This window comes from Meira miltonrushii, assembly GCF_003144205.1.
Source record: "Meira miltonrushii strain MCA 3882 unplaced genomic scaffold FA14scaffold_2, whole genome shotgun sequence".
In the NCBI taxonomy this organism is placed as follows: domain Eukaryota; kingdom Fungi; phylum Basidiomycota; class Exobasidiomycetes; order Exobasidiales; family Brachybasidiaceae; genus Meira; species Meira miltonrushii.
The window spans coordinates 749,613-771,084 of record NW_020289944.1 but is presented as its reverse complement, the minus strand read 5'-3'; the positions used below and the strand labels follow the sequence as shown (position 1 = coordinate 771,084).

The 21,472-nt window shown below is 42.2% G+C and overlaps 6 protein-coding genes across 6 annotated transcripts; 2 read left to right on the top strand and 4 right to left on the bottom strand.

The window, feature by feature from the left end:
* The first annotated feature begins 620 nt into the window (after positions 1-620).
* FA14DRAFT_34586 (uncharacterized protein) lies at positions 621-3,029 on the top strand. The gene has a single exon (XM_025502221.1). It carries the CDS (start codon positions 1,069-1,071, stop codon positions 2,725-2,727), a length of 1,659 nt encoding a protein of 552 aa, XP_025355123.1. The 5' UTR covers positions 621-1,068; the 3' UTR covers positions 2,728-3,029.
* Positions 3,030-3,047: 18 nt separating this feature from the next.
* FA14DRAFT_160260 (N2,N2-dimethylguanosine tRNA methyltransferase) lies at positions 3,048-5,229 on the bottom strand. Its single transcript, XM_025498589.1, has one exon. The coding sequence runs from the start codon at positions 5,087-5,089 to the stop codon at positions 3,104-3,106; it is 1,986 nt and encodes a 661-aa protein (XP_025355122.1). The 5' UTR covers positions 5,090-5,229; the 3' UTR covers positions 3,048-3,103.
* A 278-nt stretch (positions 5,230-5,507) lies between these two features.
* FA14DRAFT_34581 (plasma-membrane proton-e) lies at positions 5,508-8,618 on the bottom strand. Its single transcript, XM_025502220.1, has one exon. It carries the CDS (start codon positions 8,505-8,507, stop codon positions 5,601-5,603), a length of 2,907 nt encoding a protein of 968 aa, XP_025355121.1. The 5' UTR covers positions 8,508-8,618; the 3' UTR covers positions 5,508-5,600.
* Positions 8,619-10,520: 1,902 nt separating this feature from the next.
* Positions 10,521-13,438, bottom strand: FA14DRAFT_144261 (putative MET6-methionine synthase). The gene is made up of 2 exons (XM_025497239.1): positions 13,188-13,438; positions 10,521-13,058 (listed from the first exon to the last, which is right to left on the bottom strand). Exons 1-2 carry the CDS (start codon positions 13,190-13,192, stop codon positions 10,745-10,747), a joined length of 2,319 nt encoding a protein of 772 aa, XP_025355120.1. The 5' UTR covers positions 13,193-13,438; the 3' UTR covers positions 10,521-10,744.
* A 331-nt stretch (positions 13,439-13,769) lies between these two features.
* FA14DRAFT_34461 (uncharacterized protein) lies at positions 13,770-16,049 on the bottom strand. Its single transcript, XM_025502219.1, has one exon. It carries the CDS (start codon positions 15,879-15,881, stop codon positions 13,899-13,901), a length of 1,983 nt encoding a protein of 660 aa, XP_025355119.1. The 5' UTR covers positions 15,882-16,049; the 3' UTR covers positions 13,770-13,898.
* Positions 16,050-17,620: 1,571 nt separating this feature from the next.
* FA14DRAFT_122309 (uncharacterized protein) lies at positions 17,621-18,010 on the top strand (the record flags this gene model as incomplete). Its single annotated transcript, XM_025496512.1, has 2 exons — positions 17,621-17,716; positions 17,780-18,010. Coding segments are annotated over 2 exons (327 nt in total), but the record flags the coding sequence as incomplete, so codon positions are not given.
* Positions 18,011-21,472: the final 3,462 nt, after the last annotated feature.

Here is a 21,472-nt window from a genome sequence, read left to right as displayed (position 1 = left end):
ATTCTCCTTTTCAATTCATAAGTGTTCCTTTTGTTTTTTTTGAGGATTTGCTCTTACCACCATCATCTTTGCTTGACAACAGATCTCAAAAGACAATTCTCGTGACAAGTTGACATTCAAATAGGATCTTTCTCGTGACCAATCAAAACAACACGGAAGCAAACCGATCATCTGTCACAATATTAATTGCAATTCATTTTCGGTACCGTTTTAAAGTTGAAATCTTTACAGAAAGGTTTTGTTCAAGTAAACGCTACCGTCGTCCTTTGCAATAAAAACATTCCGGGACAATAATCATATCTTCCAAGGAAAGCTTCTTTTGCTTCCTTTTCACCCCACTTTTTTATTCAAACCAAAATCAACTGCAGGTCCAACAAACGCTAAGCAAAAGCCAAGCAAGCAAGTAAGCAAATTCGGCAGTTCCCCTCTCATTACGGGCAACTCTCTCTTGACAAGCAGCGGATCAACTATTTCTCTTATTTAAAGGAAAGCGTTGTGCAGTTCGGCCCTCCCATTTTTCCCCTTCTTGACTTTTGCTGGTTGAAAAGTGTGTCATTGATTCGGACAGATTACGCGCTAAAGCCAAAGAAAGCGCGCTTTTTGATTCAATTTCTCGATTGCAAATAAAATCCAATCCAAAGCCTCTGCGCCCACGCCGAACTTTTATACGCCCTTTGGGAAAAAGAACGAACGCCAACGCAAAATTGGATTCGGCCAAATAAAAAGCAAAGGAAGCAGTAACACACACACACGCACCAAGCTAAAACAGAACTTTAAAGCTTGTTCGTTTCACAGAGAGAGCATTTATTCTCCAGCTTTTTTATTCCTTTGTTGTTGCCTTTTAGACAAACGGAGTTTGGGTTGATCTTTGTTTGCCATCACCTTTTGGTTGACCGACTTTTTGATCATCCAGGTCGCTAAAAAACAAAAGGTGCAAGCCACAACATATCGCATCTTTTTGTGGAGAAAGGGGAACTGCCGTCGTTCACTCTTTCTCTCCATCTTATTCTTTTAGTGCATCCTCCTCTATTCTCACAAATCTTATTCACATACTCTTTATTTCGGCACATGACTTTAACCGAAGTACGATTTCAATCACCACATTCAATCTCAACAGGATTATATCGACCTTTACAAACATTTGAAGCTCCAAATACAACAACATCTCCACCTCTTTCTTCAATTCATCAACGTTCTGCCAGCCTTGGCGGTCCTTCTCACGAAAGCAGGATGGCAATGACAGGCACGGACGAATTTCGTGAAAGAAAGAGAAGATTCGAATTAGAAGCTGGAGGCGGCTTGGATAGACAAGCAGCGGCTAGGTTTACATCCAATTCACCTCCATCAAGAATGTATCCTCGTGGAAGCAGTGGTGCGGGTGTGGAAAGAAACGGTCATGCATCACCAAGAGCACGTTATGCTACCGCTTATGGTCAAATGGAATATGCAGAAGAAGATGCTGATGCATACAACAAAAGACGTAGAATCGAGGAAACAGAATATGCATCTGCAGAGGATTACAGAAGGGCAAGAATGCAAAGCGAATTGGCAAGCGGAAATGGCGGTGGAATAGATGAACGTTATGCACATCCACAGGAACACCGTCGATCGATCGGAGAAGATTCTTTTGATCCAACCGTACCGCTTGCAAGAAGGAGAGGTGATGCAGCACAAGCAAAAGCAAGTCGATTACACATCGATACCGGCTATGGAGGCGGAACAGAAGTGGACATGTTTGGAAGACCTCGCTTGGCACCACAACCTGCCACACATGGTATCAAAAGTGCACCGCCTCACAAAATCTCCTTCTCTGAACGTGGAGATTCTGCTTTTGATCCTCGTGGATACGGAGGTGCTCCACCAGGAAACATTCGTGTACAAGGTGAAGCACCAGGAGGTGTCGGTCACCCTCAAGGAGCAGCTGGACCGTATCAACGTCGATTGGAGGCAGACGGATATGTGACAAATGAAGGTCAAGGTGCAATTCCTTCACAGCGAAGAGAGGCAGGACATTATGCTGCTGCTCCTTCCAACCTTGCACCAGGTGTTGCAGCCCTTCGTGGAGGAATGGCACCAAGTGCAACACCTTTGACAGCATCGCGTGCATTTGTTCCTCAAACAGCCACACTTCCTTCGCCTGCTTATCATACGACCAAGTTCATCGGACAAGCAGGTGGTGCAGGTCCGATCAATGCAAGCGTGAATGCAAACAATCATTCATCTTCACGTGAGCAAGTTCCACCAGGGCCAAGAACAGCAGGTTTCAATCCACCGGCCACGGCAAGATTGCCTGATCATCTTCGTTCACCTCCATCGAGCAAAACGCAGTTCTTATCTTTGTTTTCCAACTTTTATGATAGTTTGCAAGATAGTAGAACGTTGAAAGCAACTTTGGAAGATCAAGTTCGCCGATCAAATACGCTCTTGCAAACCCTTCGAAGCAGTGCACGGGTATTGGAAGTTACAGTAGAAAGAAGGCTGAACTCCGAAAGAGCCATTTGGGAACAAAAAGTTCATGCATTGGAAGAACGTTGTCGTCGTTTGGAACGCCGAACAGGAGCAGGTTCACCAACACCGCCAAAAGAAGTTGAAAAGGCAACAGAAGGCTCGAATGGAAGAGCGGAAGAAGATGGCAAAAGTGCTAGCCCAGCTTCAGGCTCAAATCATGCATCAGAAAAAGGATCAGACAATGAAGCCAAAGCGGACAATGAAAGCTCAAAGAGATGATCTTGTAATAGCGCGGCGCGGTATAATGTATATGATAACGATCCGTTCAAAATCTGCACTTTGCAAATATTCGCTCATTTCTTTCATCTCAAGATGCCTTGTTTGCTTGCAATGCATGACAAAATCCGCCAAATGACCCTTATGTATACTGCCCTTTCCTCCAGATGTTTCTTTCGTTTCTTCGTATTTCTCAATACTCTTTTCTTTATTTATTGTTTGGTCTCGACTCAGAATCGATCTTATGTATTACGAATAATCTTAACCAGCTATCACATCAATCCATATAGTGAATTATTGCACACATTAAGTTGAATGAAAAGACTGCATTGATTACTATACTTACAGAATAATATACATGAAAATGCCTGAAATTGACTCACTTTGCGGCCTTTGTGGTACGAGCAGCCGTACCAGGTCCCCAATTCGGCAAAGGATTAGCTTGATAACGTGTTCCTTTTGACGATTCAGATCCATCAATGACATCTTTTGCTCCTGGATGTTCTTCCAAGTTCCATTGGATAGCTGTTGATGCTTCTGCTTCGGTTTCTTGCCGCGTCAACAATCTATACGCAGGGGAAGTTGTGCTGATACCTTCCATCTTTACAGGATTTCTCTTGATCCATTCACGCCAAAGAGCATAAATTTGAGCACGAGTGGCAGTCGTTTTCAGACTTCCCGGTTGACAGTGTGATCTGCTAACCTGGAATCCAGCATGCAACAATGCTGACACGATCGGCAGCATTGGAGGCGAAGAACATCTAAAGAAAGAAGAAAGTCTCGATGGCGTAAAGAAGAACAAAGCTTCCGTTCCTAATTCTTCAGATGCTGTTCCTACCATTCCATTTATGCGTGCTCGTGTAGCAAACTTTTCAGGTTCTCCACGAACGATCGAAAGTACTTCTTGACAGAAATTCTTGTCGTGCAACTGACCTAACCACATCGGACCTGCGGTATGATATCTACTGCCACATTGATCACATGCGCTTCCAATAGTAGGACCAGCGCCTGGTTGGAATTTGTCCAAGATTTGTCCACTTCTCGTTTCATTGTTCTCGTGATGTCTGCCAAACGGTAATGCACTATGCGATTGACATCCTGTGCATGTGAATACCGCTCCCATCTTTGAAGCCAATCTTTTCACTTCAACAGGTCTTGTCTGTACACGAACAAAGACGCGAACGTAAAAATCGATCGAGAGACTTAGAAGGGGTTCGATATGTCGTCCATAACGTGCAGCTGAAGTTGCAATAGCATGTAAAACCAATCGTAAAGCGAATTCATGAGAATATTCGGTCTTTGTTGTCACACCACCATAAGCGCTAAAACACTTTTCTGGATGCGAAGTACCGGCCAAGACGGCACTGTCGGTACATGTTACACATAGCAAACCTCCATCTGCGATGCATTGAACAGCACCATCGAGAAAGATTGCCGCACTTCCATATGGGTCCAAATCAACAACGTCAAATTTGTGTTTATCGTCGCGATGTGCGTACATCAGCGAGATTGCGTCTGCTTCATTGATTCTGATATTGCAATCCTGATGAATGGAAGTAGAAGCTGCTGGTGTGGTCGTATTTGCCTCTGCTTTGCTTGATGAAGCAGACTCGGTCATCGATTCGACTGCTTTTGCGCTTGCAGAAATGCCGTTCTCAATTTCTGCAATAGTATCCTCATCGATCTTTTGCGGCTTTTTCACTTTTCCATCTTCCATTTCAAGAAGTGGTGGTTGCCATTTTTCGATTGGCTTTCCGGCCGGAAAGTTGAGTGCCACGTTTCGCTTCATAGCTTCTACAGCGGTAGTCGATAGATCATTGGCCATCACTTGACGAATGTTTGGTACCTCTCTTGCATATCGAATACTTCGCAGTCCCGTAGCACTTAGTGCTTCTAAGACTGTGAATTTGAAGTCCCTATATACTTCGCTGTATGGTGTCGTTCCGTTTACAGTAGTGCTGCCTTCGGCGTTTTCAGTCGTACCCGAAGATTCTCCCTCTTGTACTGGGACTGCGCTAGCTGATTCACCTTCCCCTTCAACTTTCCGCCTCTTTGCCTCGGTATCATTATGATCACCATTGGATTTAGCCTGTCTCTTTCTCAAAGCCTGTGCTTTCTTCTTTTCGATTCGTTTTGCCAATCCAGCTTCGAATCTTTTTCGTTTTTCTTCATTTCTTATTTGTCCCCAAGCACGTAAAGCAGCAACACTTAAATCACGATTGAATTCTTGCACAGGATTCAAGAATGCTGCTTCTTTTGTTGGCAGAACAATCGTTGCACTACCTTCACGAAAAGCAACTTCATTTTGTGAAAGTCCTAATGCATCACAAATATGACGTGGTAAGGGTATTGGTGTAGGAGCCATCTTTGGCTGAAAGGTTGTGAACGATCTTGCAGATGAATGGCCGAAAGCGGGCAAGACTGTATGATCAACCCCTCGTGGAAAGCCTATGTGCCGTAGCAGCATACACGATTGTGGATTGATGAATGATGAACACCCGAACGGTACGAATGTTCATCAGGAACATGTCGTGCTTTGTTTCTCAAGAATTTCATACGAGAGGCTAAATTTTAAAAATTCCAATTTGCACGTGTGTTGGACTGATCGAGGCAGCCACGCGCTAAGGGGCCTAATGTGTATTCATGCCTTCATGCCCATCATTCACACCACTTCGCACACATGCTACTGAGATAATTGGATATGATTCTGAGGTCGTTCTCTATGACAAAAAGTACTTAAACCAAGATCATTTACAAAGACAAAAGTAGCGAAAGTATGAAAAAGATATCAAAAAAATGGAATACGAACGACTGTTTTTCATCAAAAGATCAAAGGTGGATACAGTCCAGCTGTGACGAGAGATGGAAGAACGAAACTAATGACCAACACGCGATAATCTTCTGCTGGCTTGTTGAGTTTGAATCGTGCTAACCCTTGCCACTTCTCCTTCATTGATATGTAGACGCTTTCCACGTTTGCCGAAGCCCATTTTGCGTTGAGCACGTTTGAGGAAGGATGTACGTGATGCGTACAAGCTTTCGTGACGAGAAGCACGACGGTTGATTTCGGCTTCGTGTTCTGCATGACGGTTGCGGTGTCTTGCTTGGCTCTTGCGAACGGATCTGACCAATTTGCGAATTCCGAATTTGACCAAATCCAATGGGAATAGCCACATCAAAGACCAAACCCAAATGATTCCAATCCATCCTCCACTGATTGGCTTGACGGAAGTGAAACCCCAACTTGCAAATGCTGCTACAACGGAAGAGATTGCTTGTGCAACGCAGAAAGCCAAGAACAAAGCCAATGATGGTGGTTCCATGAAGAACCATCCTTTACTACGGGTGATAAAGATTAATGCTTGACTGGTGATACTTGTGTGCAAATAAACGATCATGTGTAATTCAGGTGCATTGATGTCTTCATGGTATCCCTTGACACCAAACTTGCGTTCAAAGAAGTTGGAGTGAACTGTCAAAGCGAACAAGACCAGAGTTGAGCATGTCAAGTAAAGACCGTAACCGATAGCGAAAGTGAAAATTTCGAACAAGTCCCATGAATCAGGTTCATCAGAAGGCAAGACACGATCCATAGAGAGAGTCATAATGGTACCATCGTTGAGCAAAGCGACAATCAAGATCATGAATGGAGGGAAATCGAACTTCCATGCGAATGCCATAATGGCAAAGCAAACCACGACACGAATGGTGACAGCGCATGCATAGATACTGTAATTTCTCATACGTTGGAAAATAATACGAGAGCCACGAATTGCTTCAACGATGGTGGAAAGACCGGGTTCTGTCAAGACAATATCTGCTGCACCACGAGCTGCATCAGTTGCACCTTCGACTGCCACACCAACATTTGCACGAGAAAGAGCAGGGGCATCATTTGCACCATCACCAGTCATTGCTGTCAAGTGTCCAAGAGATTGTAAACGTTTAACGATTTCAAACTTGTGTTCAGGGAAAACACCTGCGAAACCATCTGCTTTGAGAATCATTTCGTCCAAAGTACCGTAAGGGCAACCGGCAGGAGGGATACCTGTTTGTAATGCTTTTGCGTTGTACATGTTATCACCCAATCCCAATCTACGACCGGTCTCTTTTGCGATTTCCAATTGATCACCTGTTGCCATCTTGACTTGAACACCTAATGCTTGAGCATCTTCAAGAGTTTGTTTGGTATCATCACGTGGAGGATCAAAGATTGCCAACAAACCAATCAATTCAAATCCAGAACCTTCGCCTTCTTTTTCGTTACTTGGAACTTCTTCGCATGCGACAGCAAGGGCACGAAGACCACGACTTGCAAATTCGTTCACATCTGCTTCCAATGCAGCCTCTTGTTCGGGTGTTTTGTTACGAGTGCAGAGATTCATAATTGTACTTGCCATACCCTTGGTTGCACGTTTGACCTTACCAGTTGCAGTTTCCAAGTATGTCACTTCCGTACGTTTGTCCACAGGGTTGAATGGCTTGAAGTCCAGAACTTGAATACCGTCACGGGCTCTGGCAGTGTTGCCCAATGTGTTAACAACACATCCGTCGATTGCATCTTGATTCTCTGTTCGGGAAGCATAAGCAGCGTAAAGGATGACATCATCAGCGTTGAAGGTAGAGTATGTCTTTAAAAGCTCCTTGTCAATTGTCAATTTGTTTGTTGTCAAAGTACCTGTCTTGTCTGAGCAAAGGATGGTAACACCTGCCAATTCTTCAATTGCAGTAATACGAGTAACGATTGCTTTGTGCTTTGCCAATTGACTTGCACCGACTGCCAAAGTGACTGATAAAACAGTTGGCATAGCAATTGGAATACCACCAATGAGCAAGACCAAAATGTTATCCAAACCACGACGGTAAGAGTAACGGTATCCAGCGTACAAGATCAGGATTTCCAAAACGACGAACAAACCGATACAGCAAATGCAGAACAATCCAATCTTTGCTAGAACCTTTTGCAAGTGACCGGTAGAATCATCGTCTTGTCCGACCAAAGCAGCTGCACGACCAAAGAATGTGTTTGCACCAGTAGAGATAACGACAGCTTCTGCTTCACCTTGTTTGCATGTTGAGCCAGAGAAACATTGATCACCTTCATGCTTTGTCACGGGAAGAGATTCACCTGTCAAGGCTGCTTGATCAATAGAGACATTCAATGCATCGAATAAACGACAATCTGCGGGAACGATGTCACCAATCTTGAAAGAAATCACATCACCAGGTACAAGTTGAGAAGATTCAATTTCTCTCCATTCACCGTTTCTCTTGACTTTGGCTTTGGGTGCTAAAGAGTCCATCAAAGCTTTAACTGCATTACCTGCACTACGTTCTTCAATAAAACCAATCGTTGCGTTGATGAGTAAGAGCAAAACGATACCGACGAAATCAGGCCAATCAGGAGCTTTGCCTTCACCGTTGGATAAAGCGATAGCAACAATTGCTGCACCTTCCATAACCCAAGAGAGAGGGTTCCACATGAACGACAAGAATTGCAAGATTGGGTTGACTTCTTCACTTTCGAGTGCATTAGGACCAAAGATCCCAGTTCTTCTTTCTGCTTCTGCATCTGTAATACCACCGCTTGTTGTTTGCAAAAGGGTATAAACATCGTCCATTTCGATTGATTCCAAATCGACTTTTTCTTTATCGTAAAGATCATCGGCTTTGAGTTCAATCGTGCTCATATCCACGGCACGATGAGCTTTGTCTGCGTTGACATCGAGTGTGCTTGAAGAAGCGCCAACGCCACGGTTCACGTTGACAGTTGAAGATGACATGATGATAAAAGTTGTTGATCTCTTCCAGAGAGACAGAGACAAATGTTTGTTTCGTAACTTTTATTGATAAACCAGAACCAGCTGGAAACAAAAAGAGAACGTGAAAAGGAAAGAAGCAAACAATATAATGTAAGCAATCAAAATCGCGAAAAAAAAGGTCAAAGAGATAATTTTCTTGTCTTGACCCAAGTTAGGAAAGATGGTGGGAAGAGAAAGAGAAGAATGACGTCTCAATCTGTTGCTTTTATGCATAAAGCAGATTCTAGCAAATCGATAAGCTTCTGTTTTTGTCAAGACTACGCATTGCAGCCCGATCGGCGTAACATGAACATGTGCCCACATTTCATTTGCACATTTGTTGTGTCGCATACGCAACACGCCAAAGCTGTGATGGAGAATTGGGTGGAACGGGATATGTCATGTTGCGCTTTTTCATCATCTTCACCGCCAAGAGAGGGGCAAAATGAAAACGAGAATGCAAAACACTGCTTTTACGCTTAGTTGTCCCCCTTTTACGAAAACAAAGGGAATTGTTGTACCATGTGATCTTGACAAATGCCAAGATTGTTTTGGGCGCTCATTGAAAAGCCTTTTGAATGGAAACAGATGGAGCAAAAGTAGATTGCCAACGGAAACGCCTTGAAAGAAAATGAAGAGGAAGAGAATGTATGCGTGTATGCGCTTATTGCTCAGCCTATCTTTTTCGGCGCTTGTGACATCAACTCTGCCACGGAGAAGGATGCTTGATTGCCGACGACGACGACCACGACGACAAAAGTGATCTTAACAGAGCATTGAATAGTATGCGGGAAAGAGATACTCACTTTTTATTTTAGCGTATTGGTCCTATCTGAAAGGCTGAAGATTACCTCGAACGTGTTGCGGCTGTGATGAGAATGGCGCAAGAGTTGGTAATTGGCCGCCAAGACTAAAGGCGTTTTGTAAATTTTGCAGGTGAAAGAGAAAAGGGTAAAGACTGTTGATGATAGAACAAAGTGATGATGGTGAAGATGTTAATGGTCAAAAAATTAAGGGGGTGTAATGAATAGGACAAAAATGCAAAAAGAGGGGGGGATGGATGAGGTTTATATACTTTTCAGGGATAACCGTTTTAAAATTATTTGATTTGGATGCGGTGATTCTTTTTCTTTTTCTGGATCTTCTTGGCAAACAGATTTAAAACTCTCGCCAAGACAAGCACAAATAAAAAGCTCGGTGATATCTTCCGAGTGATGATACTAAAAATGGAAAGAAGAATAAAAGCTACTCTTCAGCCCAAGAGCGGAGAGAATGTATGAATTGTTTAGGTCGATCACGTTCATTTAGGGGTTGGCCTGGGGGGTTAAGGAGGGCCAATGAAGCGCTGATTGCATACAAAATCATGACAGAAGCGGCCATCTTTGCGCAAATGCATCAAACGGCGCACTTTTCCGTGCAGGCGACTAAGATTGAATGTCAAATGTCATTGATCATTCTTGGATCTGCAATCAAAAGTGTGGGTGTCCGCGCGGTGAAGGTGCAACGACAGTGTATTCTGATTGAACGAGCGGCGTATTAAAAGAGTGTAAAAATGAAACGGCAAGCGTTCTCCGTACCAGAAACCTACGGCGGCCACTTTCTCCGTAAGAATCTTCTTTTTTAATACGGAATGACGAACGTTGTTTTTCTTGGCACATACCTTACTTATCAATCATCCTTGCATTCATAAGGCTATATTATAGCATTTGATATCACAATTTGTATGCAGCATATTTAGCAGGCCTTTTTATAGAACATTTATACATCTTCTCTTATTCATTCATGCAATTGTGTCCCCCCCTCTTCAAAGATATGCTTGTGTGTTATCAATTGTTGACTAAAAATGCACGTCAAATCGTGCCAAGACATATCTCACGCTTGACTAAAATTAGAAGCAAAGCGGTTCAAAACATCCGCATACACCTAGTGGTGGTTATCACTATTTCAACGCTAAAGTCACATACACACACACACATACACACAAACTGATGATGATCCATGTTGAATGCTGATTGGATTGATAATAAGACAAAATGATTATATAACACGACTACACGAAATAGATGGAACACGATAACAGAAAAAGAGAGTAAAGATGTCCAGGAATGAACATCCCATAAAGCAAATCAAAGTCCAGGAGCAGTTGATGCGTCTGATACTCTAATTCGCATTTTGGTGGGGGATATAATGTATATGGGGAACAAACATGAGTGATATGCTTATTTCTTGGCAAGCTCGGTACGTGCTCTCTTTGCTGCTTCAACCATGTTCTTGCATTGAGCGGCGGCTTCATCCCATGTACGGGTCTTCAAACCACAATCAGGATTGCACCACAATCTCTCGACAGGCAAGTAAGCTGTGAAAGCCTTGAGTCTGTTGAACATCTCCTCTGCTGAAGGAACACGGGGAGAGTGGATATCGTAGACACCTGGTCCGATATCGTTTTCGTATTCGAAGTTTTGGAAAACGCGCAAAATCTTTGCGTCACTCTTTGAGTTTTCGATAGAGATCATATCAGCGTCCAAGTCCAAAATGCTTTGCATGATTTGCTTGTTGGCGAAGTCAGAGTAACAGAAGTGACTGACAATTTGAGTTTCATCAGAAACACCAGAGGTACTCAAACGGAAAGAAGCAACGGCCCAGTCCAAGTAAGCCTTGTGCTCAGCTGCACGCAATGGCAAACCTTCACGGATAGCTGGCTCATCTTCTTGGATTGATCGGATACCTGCCTTCTCCAAATCGTTAACTTCATCACGCAATGCCAAAGCGATTTGCTTGGCTTGAATCTCCTTGGGGATATCAGCACGAGGGAAAGACCAGTTCAAAATGGTGACAGGTCCTGTCAACATTCCCTTCATGGTCTTCTTTGTGAGACTTTGTGCGTAGCTAGACCAGCGAACAGTCATTGGCTTGGGGCGGCTGACATCGCTGACGACCACTGGGGGACGAACGTAACGGGATCCGAAACTTTGGACCCATGCGTTTTGTGTGAAGACGAATCCGTCCAACAATTCACCGAAGTATTGGACCATGTCGTTTCTTTCGGGTTCACCGTGCACCAAGACATCCAAATCAAGGGATTCTTGCTTCTCAACAACGAATTTGATCTCATCTTCCAAGAATTTCTCGTATTCTTGTTGTGTGATTTCTCCCTTGTTGAAGCGAGCACGGTAAGCACGGATTTCCTTGGTTTGAGGGAAAGATCCGATTGTGGTGGTTGGGAACAAAGGCAAGTTCAAGTGCTTGTCTTGCAAAGGACGACGAACGCTGAAAGGTGATTTACGTTTCAAGTCTTCAGGCTTGATGGCGGCCAAACGTTGACGAACGGCTGGGTCAGAGTTCTTTTCGAAGTCACGACGAGCTTTGATGCTCTTTTCGTTTGTGGAAAGAATTTCAGCAGCGCTACTGGGATCACGCAAAGCAGCGGTCAAAGTAGCGACTTCGTTGGCCTTCTCAGTTGCGAATGAGAACCAGTCCAAAACTTCAGCAGAGAGCTTGTTTTCATTCTTGAGTGTGATTGGAGTGTGCAACAAGGAAGAGCTTGTAGCAACTTGAACACGCTTCTCGTCACCGCCCAAGATTTTAACGGCCTTTTGGACAGTCTTGAGGGCGTCGTTCAAGTCAGTCTTCCAGATGTTACGTCCGGACACAACACCGAGCGAGAGGGTTGTGGTTTTGTTGGCAAAGTGAGGAACAACAGTGTCAATTTGTTCAGGAGCACGGTCCAAATCGATGTGCAAACCTGCAACAGGCAAATCCTTGACAAAGTCAACGTTGGATTCCAAACGACCAAAGTAGGTAGCCAAAAGAATCTTGACATTTGGTGCAGCCTTTGCCAATGTTTCGTATGTGGATTTGAAAGCATCAGCGTAATCAGCGGCACGGTCCATGCACAAGATTGGTTCGTCAATTTGAACCCAGTCAGCACCGGCAGCGGCCAACTTGGTCAAAAGTTCACCGTAAACAGGAGCCAATTTGGAGACCAAAGTGACAGGGTCAAATTCGGCATCTTTTGATTCGCTGTCAATCTTGGACAAAGCCAAAAGGGTGATTGGACCAGTCAAGACTGGGCGAGCGTTGTAACCAGCTTGCTTTGCCTCAACAAAGTCGTCAACGAATTTTGTGTCGTTCAAAGCGAACTTTGTGGATTGGGAAACCTCAGGGACGAGGAAGTGGTAGTTTGAGTCAAACCACTTTTGCATTTCAGTTGCTGGCAAGTCAACGTCACCCTTTTGGTGACCACGTGCCATAGCAAAGTATGTATCAAGGTTGTTCAAACCAGCTTTGGCATATTTGGATGGGATGATGTTGAAGGTGTTTGATGTGTCCAAGACGTGATCGTACAAGGAGAATGTACCGGTTGGGATAACATCGACACCTTGAGATTTGAGGGTCTCATATGTCAAAAGGCGTTGTTCCTTGGAGACCTTGAGAAGCTCTTCGACGGCAATCTTACCGCCCCAGTAAGCTTCTAAAGCCTTCTTGACCTCACGCTTAGGTCCGATACGGGGGAAACCGAGAACTGCAGATTGACTGAGGTATGGGAGGGAGATGAAGCGAGAATGTCAGTAAAAGTGCTCGAAAATGAGTCACACGACCACAAAGACGTGTGAAGATGAGGACAGGCTAGGTTGTCCAACGTGTAGATAAAGTGATACTCACGCCATGTTATATATATGTTTACGTAGAGGAAGAAGATTAGTCCACACTCTGACGTATAAAAGGGATATGGTGGTAAGCAAAGAAGGGGATGCTAACAAGAAGTTTCTTTCTTCTTATGCTCAGACCTTTTTCCTCTTGCGCATTGATGAAAAAAGGCTCGACAATGATTGAACTTTTCTTCTCAGTGTAGCGTGAATGCCCGGGCCAACAAATGAATGCAAGACTGGAAAAGTGCCTAAGTTTAGAATTGCGTGCGCACAGGAAATAATGAAGAAGAAGAAAAAAGCTTTTATTTATTTTTTTTCATTTCTTCTCAAAGCTTAGGCGGTTTACACGCTAATTGAACAATGAATAACACAGATGAACTGCCTTAAGCCGAGCTTCAGAAGCACAGAGAACCTTTGAAAGCGGTTGGGGCCAAATGCACACACACGCGCAAGCAAACGTTCCCATCGTACGACCTTTTTTTTCGCCACTTAAGGTTGAACTTAAACACCAGCTGGCAAAAACACAATGATAGGTTATGCGGACTTTTTTTTATATGATTGCTGCAGAAATAGAGATGTGATAAAAAGGAATCAAAATGCAATATGTGCATGGAATATTGAGAGAGTAAGGCCCAGGGCTATATAGATATGATACAAACGACAACTAAACTATTACGGGAGAATAAAACCAAATAACAAGACACGGGAATATAATAGAAAAGATTTATGCCATAGCCATGGTAAACCTTTGTTGATTGTCTTCATGAGGGGAAGTATTGAATGATTTAGCGTTTGAATTACGCTTTTGGTCCAATAATCCCATCAATTTGCCAATCGCATTTTCGTCAACGTGAACTCTGCCTGGCGAAAGAGGGGAAGCGGAACTGTTTGACCGTGATGATTTGCCATGATTGGATGATTGGTCTTTACCAGAATCTTTCGATTCATCTTTGTCTGCATCATCACCAGTCTTTCCATCTTGACGATTCCAAGTTGATGGTCCTAAAGCATCCATCAATTCTTCCATCTCACGGGCATTCGTGCTCAAGAAAGCAGGATGTTGAGCCAATCGTGAATAAACACCACTTGGAGTCATTTCCGAAGTGATGCCTTGTTGCTGCTGCTGTTGCTTTGTGCGTTGAGCAGGATCTTGTGATGGTGGCTGGAAGCCCAACGATGCAAATGTACATGCGTCACGTTCGGCCATCTTGCGTTCCATTAATTGAATAAACATACGCATATGGTCAGAATCAGTCGAGCCTGTTCTGCCTAGATCATGGGACATGATCGTGGAATTCGGCTGCGAGCCTGGTTGGCTGCCTCCAATATTACCAAGTTGGAAACCACCGCCCGGTGTGATACCACCTTGCAAGAATGCGCCCAAGTCAAAAGGGCTTGGTGCTTGATTGCCTTGTTGAGCATTTGCAACAGCTTGTGCTTTATCATCCAATTCAACCTGTTCTGAGCCACCACCCATTTGTTCCCACCATGTTGGTTGTTGAGACGCAAGATCTCCAGAAGCGAGATTGAATGAGAATGGGATAGGGTTCGGGTTCAACAAAGCAGCATTTTGACGACTTCTCTGTGGAACGGGGAACGAATTGTTAAAGTTTTGCAACATTGCAGTACCTCCACTGCCCATACCGTTGTTTGATCCACCAAACAAGGAGCTCAAACCGTTCATGTCATTGTTGTTTGAGTCATTGTCTTGCTTAGGTTGAGTGAATTGAGGCTGCGATTGTTGATTACCAGACTGTCTGCCATCCTGCTTGCGTGATTGGTTGTTTAGACTCAAGGTCAAGAAAGGTGTATCACCGTTGTCGGTTGACTTGGAGCTGGATGGGCTTGATGATTGTCCTCCTTTGATGTTGTCCTGCTTTTGTGTTCCACTACCACTGCGTTGAGAGATGCCAGATCGCATATTGGCAGGTTGTGGCGTAGGAGCAAGGGTCATGCTGCCGTAGTTCATAGGCATCGGCAGGGTAATTCCTCCAGCCATCTTTTCGGCATCGATGTTGTTATTCTTGTTGGGTGAAGATGATGATGACGATGATCGATGCTCGTTTCCATTACCAATCGTATGTGATCTACCGCGACTATTGTTCATGGGTGCGTTTGCAGATTGAACGGCGGTAGATGGATCGATGAAGAATGTGGGTTCATTAAAGTTGGACGAATTTGGTTGAGCATTGCTGAACATACCACCGCTGAATGTAGGCTGTTGTTGAGTCTGTTGATAGAATTGATCATCCCCGTTATTCCTCTGATTGCCTACATCTTGAAGTACGTTTGGGATCATATGACCGAAGCCCATTCGCATGATGAATCCACGCAATGCATCATTTTCCTCTTTCAATCCTCTTGCCGCCCGTTGCAACTCTCCGTTGGCTTCTAATCCCATCTGATCGAATCGTCTGCATCTTTCCTCCAATTCACGAACGCGAGCCTCTCTACGTTTTCTGAATTCTCTTTGTGCTTTTCTGTTTTGCAATGTTCTCTTCGAAACAGGTTGATCGCCTGTCTTTTTAGTCGATCTCTTCAAAGCTAAGACATCATCGCCTTCATCGTCTTCTTCATCTTCTTCACCTTGTGAGAATGTTTCGAAACCTAAAGAAACATCGATGTCATCCTCTGACTTTCTCTTTAATTGATTGAAATCGGCGTAATCGACCGATTGATTTGTAGCTGGCTTGATCACTGGAGCCATTGTCGGCGTGGTAGTGATGTTGAGTTAACCTGAGAGAGTCACTCTATGAAAAAGAGAGTGTATCTAACTGAACGAATGTCGACGATCAGTGCTGAGTGGATCTTCTTTCTTGTATATGAAGTCTTGACCACTGATGATGTTGGAATGAATGTGTGATTGTCGAGAGTTGAATATTAATTCACAATGGTCGTTTTAATGATGAATTATTTTGATTCCCGTTGTCAATATATCAATCAGACTTTAGCGGAGTGAAAAGTAAAAGAGCAAGATCTTGCACAATGGAATTGCATCAAGGGTATTGCATATACAAATACAAAAGATGCATTCGATCAACAAATGAAATGCAATTTTGCAGTGTGTGGCACTACCTACTGTACACAAATCGCATCTTCCCTCTTCTTATGCCCCCTTCACACACACACACTTTACGCGGACCGCGTTGAGGGTGGCAACTCGCCAGAAATGTATTGTAAGGCAGAAGCCGTTGTATTGATTTTATTTGTATTTGTTTTGGAGAATATTTGTATTGATTTCGGTGTGTGAGCGGACTTTGAAATTGGCGCTAATTCCCATGAAATAGTGTTAGCTTTCGATCAGTGATGCAATGCCCTTTTAAATCGGAAAAAGATCTTGCCCGCCCGGATGTTGGTGCATAAAAATGAGAGATCGATCGATTGTATAGAAGCAGATAAGCAGTGTTAAATTGAAAATATACCAACTAATATCTGCAAAGAAGCCATTAATAGAAATCAGTTGATTGAGAAAGTTGGGATGAGGCTTATTTATCGAGAGATTCTTAAGCAAGCACAATGCCACACATCTCCACCTTTATCAATCGATCTAATGCATGCATCCTTTCCTCCACCGATTCAACATTTTCTCTCGGGAACTCTATAGAGGAGTATGGACGTAGTGATTCTTTTTTTGAGACATTAAATATGTCATATGTCATCAGAGTTTAAATCTTCATTTCAAATTCCGTTTTGTGGAAAGTTGGAAAAGGAAAAGGTTAGCGGTGTGGAGGGAGATCGAAAGAGCAAGACCCTGGATATATTTGCGGCGATTTATATTTTTTCAACGTTCCTTGTCAATACATCGATCAAAGACCCTCGATCTGACAAAGATCGGCCTGTGAATACGTCTATCAAATCTATTCGAATGGCCGAGGATGTTTTATTTTAGAATGAACTCCACACGATCTTCGTACGCGCAATTGATGCTCTGCTCTGATTTCTAGTCACGCGGGCCCTACAATCAATTTCACCCCTGCTTCGCTTTTGACTGTCATTGCTGCATATATCCGCGATTTCCATTTCTTGCTTGCTTTGACAGTGTTGGATCGAAAGATTACCCTTGACATTCATCGTTATCTTGTGCTTAGTAAGTCAGTTGCTGTTGGACTTATGAATTGGTCAAAGGTAAGCATATAATCAAATAGCACTGAACATGGCCTGAGCTCACTACGTCTAGACTCTTTTAAGCAACAACAAGATGATGATCCACATGGTATACAAAAGCTGTTGAACATCTTACGCACTCAACAAGATGGTCAAGTAGAACAAAGTGCAAGCAGTGGTACAAGTGTGACTAACGATCATCAGATCCAAAGTAGCACCTCTTCTCCTCTTGCATCCAAATCTGACAAGATTGAATCGGAGCCAATACGAAAATCAAATGCAGATCTATTGCCTCTCCTCCAACAAAGTATTAAATTTACTCATTCAACTACCGATACTCGTGAAGATCTACGTTTTATCTCCTTCGCTCAAGCACTTCCACACCTCACAAAACTGTCAAAGGATGACAGATTTCTAGAGCAATTGCTAGCAATAAAGGTGAGTTTTTGTTCCCTTCGAAGCCATTTGTCTATACGACCTCTAACCTAGTTTCCTTTCAAGACACAACAAGACGAGATGGAACAATCTTTGGCCAATCAACGTCAAAAAGTGCCTGCGAATGAATCACAACAATTTGACAAAAGCATTCTACAGAAATGGGACAGTCTTTATGCTAGACAACAAGAACGGTTACAACAACTTGGCGTTCCTTGTTTCTTTGCAACACAAGATCCTGCCCATCTAAGAAAGCAACAACGTGTCTTTGATGTCTTGTCGGGTTTGTTGGAATGAGTTAATGTCAATGTATTTTATTCAATAATTGATCATATACTATATCTAAAAATGTCGTCTTTCATCGACTAAATGATCTAAACGATTATATAAACAGGTTTCAGAAGTCTCGGATGAGGATCTCGCTATGAATACTACATTGATTGACCGGTAATAAAATATTATTGCTTGCCGGATTGTGGCTTCGGAAAATAACGGTGACGAAAAAGCTAATGCAAAAAGACCATCATCGGCGTTCGGCGATGCATGATTGCGCATAAATTAAAGTTTTTTTCAATCAAAGACAATTGTACCTAAAGTCAACAGACCAAGGAATTAGATGGAATATTAAACTTTATTGCCTATTAGGATCTCAGGTGATAATGCAAGATCTGCTGTTATTTGTTTGTAAAGTCATAATTTGATTGCCTATACCGTTGATAGCTTTTCTCAAATTTCATATCTTTACGTCAGTCAGATATATCATGTAATGGAGCAAAGATTCTTTGAAGTAAGTTCGAATAACGGGGAGTGAAAGAGAGTGAGTGAAAGAGAGTGAGTGAAAGAGAGTGAGTGAAAGAGAGAGTAGATGGGAGTAAAAGATGGGAGTAAAAGATGGGAGTAATACAAATTGTTAGTTCTGACCAACTTGTAAAAGCGGATTGCAGGAAGTTAAGATTAGAGGTTACGAAACCGCTTAATATAAGCAAAGATACATATAACATATCTATCATCATTTGGGAAGCCAGACTTCTGTAAGACATCCTTGATTAGGCGGAATTGAAGGGTACAGAAGCCTGTAAAGGGTTAAAAAGGAGGATTTATTAGCTTTTTCGTCCCCGATTGAATACTACGATCGGGCAATACATACAACTTCTTAAGGTGCTCCTCTACAGCCGTTTGATTTTTCGCATCCGCGACTAGGGGGATTTACAGGTGTCGGAGTGCTGTAGTAGAGGTTGAGAGGTAGGATATATCAGCTTTCTGTTGTCTGAACAAATATTATTGGCCATGTGTACGGGTTTTTTGGCCCAGAACCTCGATAAAGTGTATAAGCTTTTAATATATATCTGATCATAGTTTGTATAATACTTACTAATCTCGTGTTTTCGGAAAAGGGGCAGAATCTGCTAAGACGATAGGCAGAGAGGTAAGTAAAAGGATGATTGTGTTCTTGAAAATCATTTTCTCCTAATAATGATCAGGTGGTTGTGTTGAATAAGAGTTAAGATGGTGGTGCTAGACAAAAGTAGGACGGAAGGTTTCTGTCTTATATAGATACTGAGATTTACTTCACAGAAGAGTCATTTATAAATTACCAAGTAATCCTGAATTCCTTAGAGACCTCTCCTCCCTTTTTGAAGAGAAGATACTTAGCTATAGCGTATGATTAAAAAAAGCATCGATTTGGGTTAAATCTCAGTCTGATCTTCATGGACGAAAAACAAAAACTAAGGAAAAGATAGCGTCTCTGTAAAATTATAAGATAAGGGATTAATTTAATCTCTTAATTCCTGATCCGTACCTATCAAATCTAATCTCTTTGTTCCTGATCCGTACCCATCAAATCTAATCTCTTAATTCCTGATCCGTATCTATCAAATCTAATCTCTTTCCTTTTATTGCATTCCGACATATCCCTGAAACATACGACAAGGAATTTATTCCTTAATAAGTGATCCTTACCCCTTAACCCTAATCCTTATCCTTTCATTTGATTGCAAAGTATCCCTATAATATACTATAAAAGATAAATCTTCTAATTCTTAATCTATACTTATTAACTCTAAAATCAGTTGAGTGATAAAGTTAGGATAAGGCTTATTTATCGAGAGATTTTCAAGCAAGCACAATACCATACATCTCCATCTTTATCAATCGATCTAATGTATACATCCTTTTCTCTACCGATTTAATATTTTCTCTCTGGAGCTCTATAGAGTATATACGTAGTTGTTCTTTTTAAAACATTAAATATATCATATATCGTCAGAGTTTAATTCTTTATTTAAAATTCTATTATGTAGAAGGTTGGAAGAGGAAAAGGTTAGCGTTCTAGAGGGAGATCGAGAGAGAAAGACCCTGGATATATTTGCGGCGATTTATATTTTTTCAACATTCCTTGTCAATACATCGATCAAAGACCCTTAGTCTGATAAAGATCGGCCTGTGAATATGTACAATAGAAAATGATCTATTTTAGAATGAACTCTATATGATCTCCGTACGTAATTGATGCTCTGCTCTGATTTCTTGTCACGCGGGCCAAGTTGTGCTTCGCTTTTGACTGTCATTGCTGTATATATCCACGATTTCCACTTTTTGCTTGTCAAATACCCTTGAGATCTCTATCGTTATCTTGTGTTTAGTAAGTCAGTTGCTGTTAGACTTATGAATTGGTCAAAGGTGAGTATATAGTCAAATAGCACTGAACATGGGCTGAGCTCACTACGTCTAGACCCCTTCAGCAATAACAAGATGATGATCCACATGGTATACAAATGCTGTTGAACATCTTACGCACTTAATAAGATGGTCAAGTAGAATAAGTGAGAAACGATCATCAGATCTAAAGTAGTACCTCCTCTCCTCTTGTATCTATATCTGATAAGATCGAATCAGAGCCAACACGAAAATCAAATGTAGATCTATTGCCTCTCCTCTAACAAAGTATCAAATCTACTCCTACACCTACTCTTTGGCTAATCAACGTTAAAAAGTGTCTGCTAATAAATTACAACAATTTGATAAAAGGATTCTACAGAAATAGGATAGTCTTTATACCAGACAACAAGAACGTTTACAACAACTTAGCGTTCCTTGTTTCTTTGCGATAAAAGATCCTGCCTATTTACGAAAGCAACAATGTGTCTTTGATGTCTTGTCGGCTTTGTTGGAATGAGTTGATGTCAATATATATTATTTAATAATTGATCATGTGCTATATCTTGAAAATGTCGTTTTTCATGGACTAAATGATCTAATCGATTATATAAACAGCTTTCAGAAGTCTCGGATGAGGATCTCGCTATGAATACTACATTGATTGACCGGTAACAAAGTATCGCTTGCCGGAATGTGGCTTCGGAAAATAACGGTGACAAAAAAGCTAATGCAAAAAGACCATCATCGGCGTTCGGCGATGCATGATTGTGCATTAATTAAAACTTTTTTTTCAATCAGAAATAGACCATTTTCGGAGCTGTGCCTACAGTCAATAAACAAAGGAATAAGATGGAATATTAACCTTCATTGTCTTTCTAGGATCTCAAACGATAATACAAGATCTACTGTTATTTGTGTTTACAAGGTCCTAATTTGATTGCCTATCTGGGCAATGCATACAAGCTCTTCAAGTACTAACCTCCTCTACAGCCGTTTTTTTTTAAACATCCGCGATTAGGGGGATTTGAAGGTTTCGGAAGCCTGTAGTAGAGGTTGAGAGGTAAAATATATCAGCTTTCTGTTCTCTGAACAGATACT